The sequence below is a fragment of the Cherax quadricarinatus genome, chromosome 81, assembly GCF_038502225.1.
Source record: "Cherax quadricarinatus isolate ZL_2023a chromosome 81, ASM3850222v1, whole genome shotgun sequence".
In the NCBI taxonomy this organism is placed as follows: Eukaryota; Metazoa; Arthropoda; class Malacostraca; order Decapoda; family Parastacidae; genus Cherax; species Cherax quadricarinatus.
In genome coordinates, this window is record NC_091372.1 from 1166652 (window position 1) to 1185072 (window position 18421).

Sequence of the window (18421 nt, forward strand, 5' to 3'; positions counted from 1 at the left end):
AGTCACAGTATTGTGCCTTTTTGTTATTTAATAATACTGTACTCGAGAGAAGTCATTATTATTTTGATTACTGTGATTAATTTAATTTAATTTGATATACGCCTAGACAACTTAACGACTAATAAATTTATTAAATTTTAATTTCTCTAGTTAGTAGCCTACCAGTTGTAATCCTGAAGCACTATTGAATCATACTGAATTCTAATGGATAATTGGACAGGGATACTGACTAATTGTTACGAAAACCCAGTAACAGGCTGGATGCTAGAAGGGCAGTCCTTTCTAGTATTCACTGGAGATCTCTAAGCTTTTAGAATCGTGTTTTTTGTAACAGCAATTTTGCCGACTGAATCCTATTTTAAGTCAATTACATTATTCCAATCAACCGAACTCTTAGCTATTTCACTAGTATACCTTCCATTTTATCAAACGAACACAAGAAACAGCCCAATCAACGATTTCAACTACCCAATAGTGATCAGAAATTGGAAATTTGGCCAGTTTCACACAAATTTCAAAATAGGGAGTGGTGACCTGTACTTAGCTCAGTGAGTATGTGTCTAGTGTACTTCCTGTGGACTAAACCAAGATGCCCTCCACTGAGCAACTTTACCAGGAGCTTAAAGAGGAACTGAGGGTAGCGAAGCTCAAGATATGGCAACTGACGGAGGAAAATAAGAGGATTCGTAGTAGTCCTCCTGTTGCGAGTCCTCAGGTCAAGAAGGTAACCTGGGCAGTGGCCGGACAGAATGGAACAAAGTTGAAGATCAAGAAAACGAATGGAGAGGAAGAAATGATGAAGACAGAGACTGCTGTGGTAACTTCGAACTCTTTTTCTGTGCTACCAGACAAATGTGAGTCGACAACCCATGATCTTCCAACAAAGACAATTGTTAACGACACAGTGACGCCAGCCAGCGAAGACCATTGCTACTAAGATGTCGAGAACGTCATGCACATTGCCAGTCGAGGTAAGAACATTGTTTTAGTTGGGGACAGTCAGATTAAGTTTATGGATAGGGCTTTTTGTCTTAGGGACAGAAATAGGAGGCAGAGGGTGTGTTTTCCTGGGGCTGGGATGAAAGATATTGTTAGCTGTCTGGATGCCATCATGAGAGGTAATGGGAGCAATACTATTATCTGTCTCAGTGCTGGAGGCAACGATGTTGACAGACATAGGAGTGAGGACCTGATAAGCAGGTATAGGTCAGCAATAGACATAATTAGGAAGAAGGGTGGGAACCCTGTCATATGTGGTATTTTGCCAAGGAGAGGAGTTGGAAATGAATGGTTGTCCAGGGCAATTGGTGTCAACTGTTGGCTGGACAAATAGTTTAAGGAAAATGCGGTAACATTCATTGACAACTGGGACCTCTTCTATGGCAGAAATGACATGTACGCCAGGGATGGGGTTCACTTATCTAGGTCTGGGGTGGGGGCACTGGCAACTGCAGTGGAGGGAACTGTTAGGATTTTAAACTAGGAATAGCTATTGGTACGGGTTTTGGCGGGAAAACAGTGAAGTCCCAGTGTAGTAATATTATGAGTTCTAGGGAAACTAATAGGCAGAATGAGGTGGCTATTGGAAAGCCAGTGGCACTAGGTGACAAGGACAGTAATAGGTTTAGTGGAAAAACAGAAATGAGCAGGAAGGGTAAAGAGAAAGGAGGGTCTTTAAATATATATTATGCTAATAGCCATAGTGCTAGGAATAAGATGGGCGAGTTGAGATTAGTTGCTAGTGCAGGTAACATTGATGCATTTGCCATAACTGAGACGTGGTTTAATTCGAAAAGTCGGGACATGCTTGCAGAATGTCACATTTAGGGTTTTAAACTGTTCCAAGTAGACAGAGTGAGTTGAGCTCATGGCATAGTAATACGGCACAGCCAGTGACCTCAAAGCCGTAGTACTACAGCATGGCCAGTGAAGTGGTTACAGGATTAAACATTCAGAGAATTACCTGGATTTTTACAGTTGACAATGCTATCTTCACAATTGCATGCTTCCCCTGTCCAACCCGGCTTGCACTTGCATTCATTGCACACACACTCGCCATGGTCTGGTCCAGAGCACAACAAACCATTGAATCGATTACACAAGAAATTGGTACACTGGCAGAACTTTCCATCAACAACCTGTTAGAAATTATAAAATTTAATATATGAATTCCTGCATATCAATGGAACAAGTGTCAATGATACTTTTACACTTACTAATTTTAATCAGGAGAATAATATGTCAAAAGTAAAGTGGATGGAACAATTAAAAACTCACAAAAAGGATATGAAACACTTCAATATATTTTGATCCACCCTGGACTTGATAATAATACAGGAAGGATCGAAATGTTTCAAGTTTCCTCTCTAAATTGTGCAGTGGTTGGGTATTTAATCAGTTGAGGTTTATTAAATCTTTACAAGAGTCAACACATACACAGAGCTACAATATTATTCTGTATACCAGTACAGGCATACCTTACTAATACAATGGGTTAGGTTTCAAAGAACACAATCATTTATTACGTGCACAATAGTGCTAAACCTTAAAAAAAAAAAAAAAAAAAAAGATTGATTTAGGTTGGAATCAGTTAATGTGCATGTCACCACTGCAAACTATCTTAAGACAAAGGCAAGAGCTAATAATAACAAAAATAATAGGTCACTGAAAAGCCCCATATCAGTGAAATAATAAAGTGAAGCACCTTAAAAGCAAGGTACACCTGCATATGTAAGATGATAATAATCTTAAGTACAAAACCAGAGTTGAACCTTAATTATCTTGGCACAATAGTCCCCCTGTATCCACGGGGATTATGTTCCAACACTTAAAGGACCCTAAATATAAGTAATTTTCCATTTTCATTTTTTAACGCGTCGGCTGTTTCCCACCGAGGCAGGGTGACCCAAAGAAAAAGAAAAAACTTTCATCTTCATATATACTTATAAATTTTCTTGCTCGTAATTTATCAATTTTTAACTGAAAAATTATGAACTAGAATTCAAGAATTATCACTTTTTCACTGATGGGAAGCACTTCGTGGTTTCTCTTAGGCTTTCAAGAACTGCCATCACTATGCTTTGGGGCTATTATTTAGCAAAATTAAGGGTTGTGTTACAGTTAACGACAGTAAACTGTGGATAACCGAAATCATTGAAACCGAATTCGTGAATATGGGGGTCCTACCGAGATGTCACTTAAAATATCTCTTATAAAAAAACTGATAAAGTAATGGAAAATAGGGGCTAGGATCCTCAATTAGGAATATTCACAAAAGCCGTAATGCCATTTACAAAAAAAAAAAAAAAAAGGTTAAGAAAACTAAAACCCCGTTAAAAAAAATACATCAACTAAAGAGTGTAATTACAGTTCCACTGCTTAATATTAAGGTACATAAATAATATTTCTATTGATTTCTTTTGCTAATGTGTTGTTTTAACCCTTTGAGGGTTTTCGTCGTACTAGTACGTCTTACGCGTAGGGGTTTTTGACGTACTAGTACTCATAAATTCTAGCGGCCTCAAATCTAGTGGGAGAAAGCTGGTAGGCCTTCATATGAAAGAATGGGTCTATGTGGTCAGTGTGCACAGTCTAAAAAAAATCCTGCAGCACACAGTGCATAATGAGAAAAAAAAAACTTTGACCATTTTTTTTTAATAAATCAGCGACTTTGCAGTGTATTTTCGTATGGTATTTATTGTTGTATTCTAGTTTTCTTGGTCTCATTTTATAGAATGGAAGACATATTACTGAAATTGAGATGATTTTGACTGGTTTTACAATGAAAGGTGCCTTGAAATTGAGCTCAAAGTAGCAGAAATGTTCGATTTTTACCAAACTTCAAAAGTAAACAAATCGTGCCAAGCGTGCAATACACGTCAACTGGTGAGTCTAATATTCTTTCACAAGTGCACCAATAATATTTATACCATTTTTTACACTAATGCAGTAGTCTGCATAACAGTAAATCTTATATTTTTTGTGAAAATAAAAATTCAAAGTGGAAAGCAAAAGAATATAAGAGGGGCCTTGAGACGTGAATAATGACTAGAGGAAATGTCATTTTAGTGCCAGGAATGTCTTTCTTGTTTATTCTGGACCCTATTCCGAAATTGGCATCTTTTGAAATTTGTGTGAAATTGGCAAAATTGCTAAATTCTGACCACTGTACTGGATAGTTGAATTTCATAAATGAGTGGTTTCTTGCACCCATTCGATAGAAAAAATGGAGTTCTAGCGAAATATTCATGTGTCGACTAGTACAGTGAAATTGGCCTGGGGCTCACAGTGGGCAAAATCGCCGATGCGTAAACATCGCCGAGACCGCTAACTTTGTGAGAGCATAATTCCGTAAGTTTTCTATCAAATTTCAAACTTTTGGTGTCTTTATGATCAGGAAAAGATTCTCTATCTTTTCATAAGAAAAAATAATTTTTTTTTTTTTTAAATTTGGCCGACCCTGAGAACGAGTTTCGGAGAGGGCCTGTCGACCCTCAAAGGGTTAAAAAACTTTTGCAATATTTTAAGAAATGGGAAGTTGAGAACAATTTTCTAATTAGTTTTCCCAACACCTGAACCTCAGTGGGAGATGGCTGGTGTTAAAAAACAAATTGTTAAACTACAAACTTCATCTAGTCATTAAACTTGTGTAATAAATTATGTATAACATAAGCTGATTTATTTACTTATACTGAAACATCACTAAATGCATTAAAATGTCACAATTGTAGGCCTCTTTAATCAACACAAAGGATAGTTGACAAAATTCTTCAATTGAAAATCTGAACATAAACAACACATTAGCCATTTCCCATTGAGGCAAGATAACCCAAAAAAGAAGAAACACTTCCATCATCACACACTCCATTACTGTCTTGCCAAAGGCATGTCAAAACTACAGTTCAAAAACTGCAACATACTGTGGACCCTCAGTTAGCCCTTTCAGGGTTTTCGACGTACTAGTATGGCTTACGTGCCAGGGTTATTGAAGTACTAGTAAGCATAAATTCTAGCGCCTTCAAATCAAGCGGGAAAAGGCTGGTAGGCCTAGATGTGAGAGAATGGGTCTGCGTGGTCAGTGTGCACGGTAGGGAAAAAATCGAGGGCCCAGTGGTGCATTGTGGGAATGCCATTTTAGTACACGTTGTTCACCATGCCTACCGGTAAGAAACTCCTCATTCCTCGGCAAACTGGGACACTTGTTTCCCAGTGAGTTGTAATACAGATGCAAGTGCCAGTGAAGATGAGTTTCATGGTTTTGATGAGGTTGTGACCGAAACTAATGACCATAATACCGGTAATAGTGAGGAAAATCCAGATGACCCCTCAACCTTCCGCCTCTGGTGCTGGGCTGTCTTGTTCACGTTCAGTTGTACCAGAACGAAAGAGGAAACTCGTATTTTCCCATATCCAGGACTCAGATGTGAGCAATGGTGATGATAGTGAATATGAACTACAAGCTCTTGAAAACAGTTCCAGTAGCGATAGTGAAGTAGAACATTCTCCAGTGAAGTGTCGGTATATACAACGGTATATGCACTCTGGTAATGTGCCATATGCTATTCCAAGGGGAAGGAGTACATCTCAGAGGACATCCTGTGGCTGTACAACAGGAACAGATAGTGAAAATGATGATGATAGTGTTGCAGTTGGGATGGAAAATGTGCATGCATCTGGTGGTGGTAGTGGTGGTGCCAGCCATGAGGCACCAGCAGTGGACCATGCTGCCACCCATGCCACTGCCTCAGCTGAGCTACAAGAAAGGCCACCATCCCCCACCCGCCCACCACACCAGCCTTCACAACCACAACCACCTTTCAATATCGAGTACCCACCAGCAGACCTCACCTGGGATTGGCAGGAAGTTGACAATTTTGTTCCCGATCCCCATCACTTTGATGGAACAATGCCAATGGGAACAATGCCACTGAACTAGAATGTTTCGGGTTATTCTTTGACGAACCCCTGATGGAAATCATTGTCTGGGAAAGCAACAGATACTTCGAGTACACCATGGCAAATACAATACTTTCACCAAAACCACGCCTACACTCTGAAACTCCCAGTGTTTTCAAGAAAGTGTCGTCAAGCCTAATTTGTGTGTGATGTGGAGGGCAAACAGTAAGGCACGGGTCACCAGGGACATGTTCCTCGATTGGTTCTATCAAGTGTTTGGCCCCAGTGTGAAAAAATACCTCCTGGAAAATAAACTGGAACTCAAGTGCCCCCTGTTAATGGAAAATGCTCCTGCTCATCCTCCAGACTTGCAAGAGCAAATTGTGGGGGAGTTTAGTTTCATCAAAGTGAAATTTTTGCCCCCTAACACCACTCCTCTCCTCCAGCCCATGGACCAGCAGGTCATTTCAAATTTCATAAAACTGTACACCAAAGCAGTGTTTCGAAAGTGCTTTGAAGTGACTTCAGACACTGAATTGACCCTAAGAGAGTTCTGGAAAGATCACTTCAGTATCCTCAGTTGCATAAACCTTATAGGTAAGGCTTGGGAGGGGGGGTGACTTGCAGGACTTTGAACTCTGCTTGGAGAAAATTGTGGCCAGAATGTGTACAAGAGGGAGTCTGAAGGGTTTGGGGCTGACCCTGAGGAGCCTATACCAGTCACTGAGAAAGTCCATGGGGTTGGAGGTTAGTGGCGAGGATGTGGAAGAGTTGGAGGAGGACGACGATGAAGAGCTAACCACTGATGAGCTGCAAGAGCATCTGTAATAGCAACAGACCACAGCTGAGGAAACTGCATCAGAGGAGGGGGAAGAGAGATGGAGGAAGTTGCCTTCTTCAACGATTAAGGACATTTGTACAATGTGGACAAAGGTGCAAGCCTTTATGGATGAACATCACCCTCACACAGCTGTTGCAAGCCGTGCTGGTGACTTTTACAAGGACAATGTTGTGTCCCATTTTAGGAAAATCTTAAAGACATGCCAGAAACAGAGCTCTATGGAAAGATTTTTGGTGGGATAGGGGTCCAGTGACTCAAGCTGGTCCTAGTGGCATTAAAAAGCAAAGAAGGGAGGTAACCCTGGAAAAGGACTTGCTACCTAAAGTCCTTATGGAAGGAAATTTCCTTTCCAAACAATAATACACCTTCATCCTCTCCCCTCCTCTTGTCTCATCACTCATCAATAACTCTTCAATAAAGGTTAGTGTCATTTTTTTGAATTATTTATGTACATTAATAAATGTTTATTCTGCATGTCTCTGTTTTCCGTGTAGGAAAATGTATATTTCATGTGAAAAAATTATTTTTTTTTTAATACTTTTGGGTGTCTGGAACGGATTAATTGGATTTCCATTAATTCTCATGGGAAAAATTAATTCGGATAATGATAAAATCGGTTAAGGACAAGCTCTCTAGAACAGATTAATATCGTTAACTGAGGGTCCACTGTATCTCCATCCCTCCTTCAGAGTCCTCCAGGACTCGGGTCTGGTTAACCGGTTTCCCTGAATCCCTTCATAAATGTTACCTTGCTCACACTCCAACAGCACATTCTTTCAACTTCTTTCAACAAACCAGCCGTATCCCACCGAGGCAGGGTGGCCCAAAAAGAAAAACAAAAGTTTCTCTTTTTAAATTTAGTAATTTATACGGGAGAAGGGGTTACTAGCCCCTTGCTCTCGGCATTTTAGTTGCCTCTTACAACACGCATGGCTTACGGAGGAAGAATTCTGTTCCACTTCCCCATGGAAGTCATAAAAACCACTTGCCTCTACTTGCTCCTATCTAACAAGTTCACACGTACTTTCTGGAAGTCTAAGCCCCTTTACACACAAAACTACCTTTACTAAAGTTGCAGTACAAAGCAAGCAACAATAATGAACTGGTGTTTGTACCTCACATAAACCGGTTGAAAAAAAATTTCTACTGAAAATTCAAACAAAATTTTACTAAAATAGCAGGACTAAGGGGCGGTTGTACAACTTACTTTTTTCTCTCGTCCGATTTCTTTCATTTTTGGTGTACATGAAGTGTTCACTGTCTTTATTGTAAAATATTTTCAATAAGATTGCCCAAAAACAAGTGAAAAAAAAAAAAGATTTACTGAAAAATGACATTTGGCAGCAAGCCAGGCCTATTTATGGCACTACGTATGGTTGTTTGGGGACTTGCTACTGAGAGAACAATCCTAATACGTAAAGTTGGTAAGTTGTTTGACTGTTGCAAAATATCTGCCCTTTACTCCCACACAAATCCCAAAATATTTGGAATATTTCCAAAAGTCCATCTTCAAAATTAAGAACAATCATTCTTTTATGATTCCTGTGAATATTATTTCATTTAATCAAATAGTAAATGCTCACCATAGTGAAAAGTCAATAAGTTACTTTTGAGATATTTTCCTGGAACGCAGGCTGGCCTCCCGTCCTGGGAATTTTTTTTTTTCCCGAGAAAATCGCTTTTCTTTCAGTGTTTTCCATATGAAACCGATGATCTAGTGCAGTTAGCCTCGCTAAAACTCCATTTTCTCTTACCCACAACCAAAGAACACGTTATAGGGAGGAGTAATTATTTTATATGCGGGACTGGTCCTGGACACTCGTCATATTATCGCCTATTTTATTCATTCTAGAGTATATATCATGTTTCCATATTATTTATAATGTTTATTATGTCACATTAGATCAATTCTGATAGGTAAATATGCTATAGAGTTGATATTAGCGTTTTTTTTTTTTAACAAGTCGGCCGTCTCCTACCAAGGCAGGGCGACCCAAAAAAGAAAATACTTTCATCATCATTCAACGATTTCACCTCACCTCACACATAATCACTGTTTTTGCAGAGGTGCTCAGAACACAACATTTCAGAAGCATATACGTATAAAGATACACAACATATCCCTCCAAACTGCTAATATCCCGAACTCCTCCTTTAGAGTGCAGGCATTGTACTTCCCATTTCCAGGACTCAAGTCCGGCTATATAAAAATAACCGGTTTCCCTGAATCCCTTCACTAAATATTACCCTGCTCACACTCCAACAGATTGTCAAGTCTCAAATACCATTCGTCTCCATTCACTCCTATCGAACACGCTCATGTACGCCTGCTGGAAGTCCAAGCCCCTCACCCACAAACCTCCCTTACCCCTTCCTTCCAACCTTTTCGAGGATGACCCCTACCCCGCCTTCCTTCCCCTACAGATTTATACGCTCTCCATGTCATTCAACTTTGATCCAGGTGCATATAAGCTTACTATAACCCACTTTTCACATCCAACCTTTATTTTACTTCACATAATCCTTGAATTAATACATTTATAGGCCCTCTTTTCCTGCCATAACTTATCCTTCAACATCATTGCTACCCTCTGGGTGGTTGCTGTCTATTCTCCTGCCTTGCAAGAGCCAGGAATTCCAATGACGTAAGCTAATGTTCCCAGAAGGTTCCTGATTGGCTGCCAGACTACATATTAGCTCTGCCCACTCTTATGATGACAAATCGTCACTTAATATATTAGAAAGAATACAATAGAAAAAAAAAACTAAAAAATTTAAGGGATGTGAGCAGCCATCTTACTACCAGCTGCATCACCATACATGATATAAATGACTATAATTCCATGTAGGGACATCATAGAACACTGATTCTTGTACCACTGTGTTACCAGTGAGTTAAGCTATTTTTCTATATGATTAACTCAATTTCCATAACTTTTTTTTATTTTTTTTCTCGCTTGCATGCTGCGCATGTGATACCATCCCTAAGCAAGCAACAATTATCAACTGGTTTTTGGTACTCACAAAGGACAGTTGAAAAAAATTTCTATTTTCTCGCTAAAGTAGCAGGACTAAACAAGCAACAATTATGAATTGGTATTCGTACCTCATTTGCCTCATCCCTCTCGTTACACTTGCACTCTCCACACGTGCAGGTGCCACGACCACTGCAGATAGCAGAGCTATTAGATTCTCGACAGCTTGTGTCATCGAAGTTTCCTGTTCCCCAGGGTGTGTTGGTACCACACTCACAGGTGCGACCTAGGTATCCAGAATTACATTTGCACACACCACACTGGTATGTGCCATGGAAGTTGCAAAGCTCAGCTCCTTCTATGTAACCCTGCAAAACATAATTATTTTTATAAACAGATACAGTAACTAGATAATAAACCTTGGAAAGCATATATTATATTTACAAGCAAATACAGTTACAGCCTCTTCTCACTTAACGACAGAGTTCAGTTCCTAAGACCACGTTGGTAAACAAATTCGTTGATAAGTGAGGAGCATACTATAATGTTAGTGGGTTTGTGTCAACCATCTTTGATACTGTTTAGTGTCACCTTAGCACCATTTATAATATTTTTAGTATAGTTTTCAATGTTTATAGTGTACTGTATATTGTAGTAAACAGAATAGAGGAAATCAGCTTTAACATACATTATTTAGGTATGCATACTAGTCAGAGAGCCCATCGTAAGTCTGAGGGGTCGGTAAAGGAGTACATCGCTAAGTGAGGAGAGGCTGTATTAGATAATGAACCCTGGAAAGCATATATAGTGGACCCCTGGATTAAGTTGTCATCGAAATAAGTAACATTTTTTCGTAAAAATGTTGGCTCGGTGAATGTCACTGAACTCGATATAAGTCATTCGTCTGGAATGTGCCCACACGCCGAGTGGCCCTGACACTCCATGTACGGCCAGTGAGGACGATCCCACGCGTTCATACAATACATTTTGTAATATTCCATTTCATTTAGTGCTTGCAACTGCTAAGTAAGCCACCATGGGCCCAAAGAAAGCTTCTAGTGCCAGCCAACCCTTTGGTAAAGGGCTGAGGAGAGGGGAGAATGTGCCTTTTTCAGTGATTCTGTAATATGTACGATAATAAAGCAGCAGGAGCTGATAACGGCTATAGCGCCAGCCATCGATAAAGTGTAGCACTAACCTTGTAGAAAGTAAGTTAAGCGATTAATCGATAGAAAAAGGACAGCACGAAACCGACTCCTCCATTGTTGTTGGAGGTATATATGGCTACTGACCAACACCACAGCCTCTGCTGCCGCCTTCACCACCGCCATGTAAGGCTTATCTTTCAGTGGCCCTTATACATCCAACAACACACCACCACTCGCGACATTCTTAATGCAATATTTTTTTCATTCTAGAGTATATATCATGTTTCTATGTTATTAATATTGTTTATTATGTCATATTAGATGAACTGTGCTAGATAAATAACCCACAGAGATGACAGTGTCAAATTGAAGGACTATCTTGTCCTGCCTCCCAACACAATAACTCCTAACGTAAGCCAGAAACAGGCCTTTCTGGAACACTTTATGAGTGACAGAGGTCCAGTGACTCTTAAGCTGGTCCTAGTGGCATTAAAAAACAAAGAAGGGAAGTAACCCAGGATAAGGATTTGCTACCTGAAGTCTTTATGGAAGGTGATTCCCCTTCCAAACAATTGTAAGCTCCTCCATCCTCTTCCCTCCTCCCGTCTTCCATACATCACTATGTCTTCAATAAAGGTAAGTGTAATGTTGTTATTGTTTTATTCTTCATGTATCATTGTTTTCTTTGTAGGTAAATGTATATTACATGTAGAAAACATTTTTTTAAATACTTTTGGGTGTCTGAAACGGATTATTTGGATTTCCATTATTTCTTAGGGGAAAAATTAATTCGGAATAAGTCAGATTCGGGACAAGTCACTTGCTCTGGAACAGATAATTACATAATCCAGGGGTCCACTGTATCTATAAACAAATACAGTAACTAGATAATGAACCCTAGAAAGCACATATCTATACACATATACAGTAACTAGATAATGAACCCTGGAAAGCATATACAGTAGGGCCCCACTTATACGGCAGGTTAGGTTCCAGGCTACCGTTGTAAAGTGGAACACCCTTTTTTTTCCACTTATAAACTAGATAACAAGTTTACACTAACATATATTAAGTTAGCAATAGAACTAGGCATTAAAAAACAATAAAAAATTAAAATACACATATAGTGCACTCATTACTTACCTTAAAATATTTGTAGTCTTTATCTAGGGCAAGATGAGTAGTATTTATTGTAAGAAATCAAGTGTGGGATGTACAGTAGTCAGTCAGGCTACCATACCAGGCCACCCTACCTACACATAATATTCTATGACATTCAACCCTTTCAGGGTTTCTGACATACTAGTACGGCTTACGCACCAGGGTTTTTGACATACTAGTACGCCTAAATACTAGCGCCCTCAAATCTAGTGAGAGAAAGCTGGTAGGCCTACATATGAAAGAATGGGTCTATTTGGCCAGTGTGCGCAGTATAAAAAAAATCCTGCTGCACACAGTGCATAATGAGAAAAAAAAATCTTTGACAGTGTTTTTGGTTTAAAACAGCAACTTTGCACTGTATTTTCGTATGGTATTTATGATGGTATTCTAGTTTTCCTGGTCTCATTTTATAGAATGAAAGACAAATTACAGAAATTGAGACGATTTTGATTGGTTTTACAATGAAAAGTACCTTGAAATTGAGCTCAAATTAGCAGAAATCTTCGATTTTTGCCAAAGTTCAAAAGTAAACAAATCATGCTACACGTCCAATACATGTCAACTGGTGAGTCTAATATTCTTTCACAAGTGCACTGATATTATTCATACCATTTCTACACTAATGCAGTAGTCTGCATAACAGTAAATCTATTTTTTGCGAGAATAAAAATTCAAAGTGGAAAGCAAAAGAATGCAAGAGGGGCGTGGGGACGTGACTAATGAACAGAGGAAATGTTATTTTAGTGCCAGGAATGTCTTTCTTGTTTATTCTGGACCCTATTTGGAAATTGGCATCTTTTGAAATTTGTGTGAAATTGGCAAAATTGCTAAATTCTGACCACTTTATCGGATAGTTGAAATCGGTAAATGGGTGGTTTCTTGTACTCATTCTAATGAAAAAATGGAATTCTAGAGAAATAGTTATGATTTTTGTCAACCAGTACACTGGAATTGGCCGAAAATAGGGCTCAATGTGGGCAAAATCGCCAATGCGTAATCATCATCTAGACCGGTAACTTTGCGAGAGCATAATTCCCTAAGTTTTCCATCAAATTTCATACTTTTGGTGTCATTATGACCGGGAAAAGATTCTCTATCTTTTCATAAGAAACATTTTTTTTTTTTTTGAAAATTTGTCGACCCTGAGAACAAGTCTGGGAGAGAGCCTGTCGACCCTGAAAGGGTTAAGCATCCCAGAGCAATAGAATGCATATACAGTTCACTTATTACTTACCTTAAAATACTTGTTGTCTTAATCTAGGGTGAGATGAGTAGTATTTATTCTAAGAAATGAAGTGTGGTATGTATGGTAGTCAGCCAGGCTACCATACCAGGCCACCCCACCTACACATAATATTCTATGATATTTAAGTGTCCCAGAGCGATAAAATGCATATACAGTTCACTCATTACTTACCTTAAAATACTTGTAAAATACTTGTAGGGTCAGGGTCGAGTAAACTAGTTAAAACAAATAAATGAGAGAGAGAGAGAGAGAGAGAATGAGTACATGAGAGAGGACAGGCACAGAGTTATTTAAACAAACCAGGCGAATGCATGTTTTGTAAACAAGCCAGGCATACACATCTGGTTTGTGTACAAGTTACATTGTGTACAAGTTGTCTCTACATTGATACGGTAGAATTAATTAAGAGGAACACTCCCATTCTCATGTAACACCATTTTTAGAAGAAATGACACTGAGTGAAGGCCATGGAAACAAGTCACTGAATTTTTTTGGGTTATCCTAGGTACTTTACACATATGCTGTTATGTGTGATAATCTACGTACATGTACATGTACATGCTAGGGTGTTCGGGAGAGGGGTGGGATTAAATTATGGGGAATCAAATTCAAAATGGGAATTGACACAGTTACTTTTTGCTGATGATACTGTGCTTATGGGAGATTCTAAAGAAAAATTACAAAGGTTAGTGGATGAGTTTGAGAATGTGTGTAAAGGTAGAAAGTTGAAAGTGAACATAGAAAAGAGTAAGGTGATGAGGGTATCAAATGATTTAGATAAAGAAAAATTGGATATCAAATTGGGGAGGAGGAGTATGGAAGAAGTGAATGTTTTCAGATACTTGGGAGTTGACGTGTCGGCGGATGGATTTATGAAGGATGAGGTTAATCATAGAATTGATGAGGGAAAAAAGGTGAGTGGTGCGTTGAGGTATATGTGGAGTCAAAAAACGTTATCTATGGAGGCAAAGAAGGGAATGTATGAAAGTATAGTAGTACCAACACTCTTATATGGATGTGAAGCTTGGGTGGTAAATGCAGCAGCGAGGAGACGGTTGGAGGCAGTGGAGATGTCCTGTCTAAGGGCAATGTGTGGTGTAAATATTATGCAGAAAATTCGGAGTGTGGAAATTAGGAGAAGGTGTGGAGTTAATAAAAGCATTAGTCAGAGGGCAGAAGAGGGGTTGTTGAGGTGGTTTGGTCATTTAGAGAGAATGGATCAAAGTAGAATGACATGGAAAGCATATAAATCTATAGGGGAAGGAAAGAGGGGTAGGGGTCGTCCTCGAAAGGGTTGGAAAGAGGGGGTAAAGGAGGTTTTGTGGGTGAGGGGCTTGGACTTCCAGCAAGCGTGCGTGAGCGTGTTAGATAGGAGTGAATGGAGACGAATGATACTTGGGACCTGACGATCTGTTGGAGTGTGAGCAGGGTAATATTTAGTGAAGGGATTCAGGGAAACCGGTTATTTTCATATAGTCGGACTTGAGTCCTGGAAATGGGAAGTACAATGCCTGCACTTTAAAGGAGGGGTTTGGGATATTGGCAGTTTGGAGGGATATGTTGTGTATCTCTATACATATATGCTTCTAAACTGTTGTATTCTGAGCACCTCTGCAAAAGCAGTGATAATGTGTGAGTGTGGTGAAAGTGTTGAATGATGATGAAAGTATTTTCTTTTTGGGGATTTTCTTTCTTTTTTTTTTTGGGTCACCCTGCCTCGGTGGGAGACGGCCGACTTGTTGAAAAAAAAAAAAAAAAAAATGTATTTGTGTATACCTGAATAAACTTACTTACATACGAAAGGAATAATTTTCTACAGTTATCCCCCAGTAACACATTTTCTCTTATGTTGGACTAGAGAAAATGTTATTTTAGCTAAAATACACATATAAAGGATTGAAAAAAGTGTTAAGGATTAATACCAGAAATATGAGAAAGGCTTAATTTTTCATAAAAAATTACAATTGTGGCAGTGGTTTCAATTAAAAGTGTGATAACAATAAGTATTTTAGGTAATTTAGGGAACAACAACTATGAGGGAATGAATCTGAAATAAGTTAGAGGCAGGGCCAAATCAGAGTATCAACCCCAGCAACCACAAAAAGGTGAGTACAACTAGGAAAGTACTTATTCTGACCTCATTTCCAGGGCGCTCACACTGGCAGTCACACAGCATCTCCAGATCAATGGTTAGGTTCTCACGTAGACCAACAGGATAGATGCCAATCACCTGCCGCCAGTCATCACTGTTTGCGGGACACTTTTCCACCTGTTGTAAATAGTAAAAAAAAAAAAAAAGTTTCTGCATCAGAATTTATTACTTGAATAAAATACTTATATTTTGTACTAAATTTTCAGAATTACAGACACAGAAATTAAATAACTCTTATATTACATGCTCATTTCAGAACTGTCTTTATTGTACAGTAAAGCATCTTAGTAGCTTTACATTTCTTAATTTTTTTTTTCCAACAATTGAAGCAAAGATGATACGCACCGTTACTTCAGCACGAAATTCCACTTGATCACCAACACGTAGACCCTGACATACCGAAGTCTCCTTCTCAGTGCTTCCTTTACATTTGGAGAAGTAGCGAATAAAGACTGGTGCAGTAGCATTATCCTTCAACTCTACTTTACTGGTGATTTTCTACAAGAAATGAGAAGGAAATTTTTTTTCACAAATATACATCTTTAGTTTATTTTTTTATTAACACACTGGCCATTTCCCACCAAGCCAGGAAAAAACGGAAAAGAAGAAACACTTTCATCATCCTTCACTCCATCACAGTCTTGCCAGAGGCGTGTGTACACTGCAGTTAAAAAAGAAAAACAGCAACATATCAACACCCTTTCTTCAGAGTGCAGGCACTGTACTTCCCACCTCCAGGACTCAAGTCTGGCTACCTGGTTTTCTTGAATTCCTTCATAAATGTTACTTTGCTCACACTCTAACATCACGTCAAGTCATAAAAACCATTCGTTTCCACTCACTCATGCACACTTGCTAGAGGTCCAAGCCCCTCGCACACAAAACCTCCTTTACCCCCTCCCTTCAACCTTTCCTAGGATGACCCCTACCCCTTTTAGTTCTGGTGGTACATAGTTTAGTGCCTCCACTCTGTAGTTTGCATAATCATTTGGATCATTACATCTGCATGCTCCTGGCAAGACAGCTACTGAGTGAATGATGGAGATTTCCTCTAAGTCAGCCTACCTAGGTGGGAAATGGCTGATGTGGTAATAAAGCAAATCCATGTGAGGATGTTATTGCTCAGTGGATCATTGGAAGTGAGACGATTGTGCACTTCTGCAAAGACAAACTGAGAAATACGTGATGGTGAATATTTCTCCTTAGGGTCAGCCAGTCTAGGTGCAATATTAATGAAGAAACAATGCAATTTTACTAGTCATTATTACAAACTTGAAGTACTGAATCGAGAGAAATATGTTAGTGGAAGTCATCACTGGTTTTTACACCTACAATGTTGAGCTCTCACACACTGCATCTACTAGTTTCTAGTTTCCCTACGTGAAAACTAACTTACATTATATTCTCCCTTGACAAGTTCTACAACATTAGAAGAATTTGCCGTCAATTCACCCTGACTAGAGCCCTCGATCATTTGAGAAAGACGGGAGTAGACAGATGACTGCTCAGCGGTGACTGCAAATATCAAGTTCATCTTGTGCTCCTTAGCAACTTGATTTATCTGGAAAACAAAAAATTATATAAACAAATATGAAGCTATTCTAGCAATGCTTTATAAAATAATTTATCTCTGAAAAATGAGAGAGACCTAAGACTAGAGAAAAAGGGAGAACTGAAGAGTACAGTATATATATTTTCTTCTTTCAACGTACCAGCCGTATCCCACTGAGGTGGGGTGGCCCAAAAGGAAAAACGAAAGTTTCTCCTTTCAAATTTAGTAATATATACAGGAGAAGGGGTTGCTAGCCCCTTACTCCCGGCATTTTAGTCGCCTCTTACGACACGCATGGCTTACGGATGAAGAATTCTGTTCCACTTCCCCATGGAGAAGAGTGGCCTGGTGGCTAAAGCTCCCGCTTCACACACGGAGGGCCCGGGTTCGATTCCCGGCGGGTGGAAACATTTGACACGTTTCCTTACACCCGTTGTCCTGTTCACCTAGCAGCAAATAGGTACCTGGGTGTTAGTCGACTGGTGTGGGTCGCATCCTGGGGGACAAGATTAAGGACCCCAATGGAAATAAGTTAGACAGTCCTCGATGACGCACTGACTTTCTTGGGTTATCCTGGGTGGCTAACCCTCCGGGGTTAAAAATCCGAACGAAATCTTATCTTATTCTCTAAATATATCAACAGAGTAATTTCAGGCACCATTTAAGTTTTTAATTAAATTGGGGGCATAAGCTCTTTTAAAGTAATTTCATTCAAAGGAAAAAAAATACACAAAGTCTAACAAAAATTAGCACAACTGAATTAAAGTTAGTAATGGTAGGACTACATAGACCATGAAAGCAATGCTAGGAGAGAGTAATCATTTTGCAGCAGCAGCAGCAGCAGCAGCAGCAGCAGCAGCAGCAGCAGCAGCAGCAGCAGCAGCAGCAGCACTTAACAGCTTACACTGACATCAATTTCAATATACAGAATACATTTGTCCTCAAGACCTTACGTCTTTTACAGATTATTGAATTCCACTGCAAGTGGCAGATTTCTTGCTCTTGTGCAAACCAAACCAGAGTGCACAAATCTTTGACACAATTTAATGAAGCTAAAAACCTGTGGGGGTCATTTAGCATAAAGAATGACTGAGGGCCTATCTTCAGTCCACTACCTGCACAGTCTGGTATTAAGTAATCAGGCTATTAATACCTGTAGGGGGTTTTGGGAGTCAATGCCCCCACAGCCCAGTCTGAGACCAGACCACGTGGTGGATCAGGGTCTGATCAACCAGGCTGTTACTGCTGGCCGCACGCAAAATGACATATGAGCCACAGCCCGGCTCGTCAGGTACTGACTTTAGGTGCCTGTCCAGTGCCTTCTTGAAGACAGCCAGGGGTCTATTGGTAATCCCCTTTATGTATGCTAGGAGGCAGTTGAACAGTCTTGGAACCCTGACACTTATTGTGTCTGTTATGCAGGGTTCTGCATGACATCGTAATGTACATAT

At 39.5% G+C, this 18421-nt stretch overlaps 1 protein-coding gene across 5 annotated transcripts in view; it reads right to left on the reverse strand.

Annotated features, from left to right (window-relative positions):
• mys (position-specific antigen beta subunit myospheroid) overlaps window positions 1-18421 on the reverse strand; it is a gene marked incomplete at its 3' end in the record, with an annotated part of 123672 nt that overhangs the window by 27500 nt on the left and 77751 nt on the right. For all 5 annotated transcript variants that reach the window (XM_053792721.2, XM_053792726.2, XM_070102256.1 and 2 more), the window contains 5 exon segments: window positions 1964-2138; window positions 9843-10079; window positions 15404-15535; window positions 15764-15916; window positions 16815-16979. In XM_053792721.2, coding sequence (XP_053648696.1) covers window positions 1964-2138; window positions 9843-10079; window positions 15404-15535; window positions 15764-15916; window positions 16815-16979 — 862 coding nt within the window.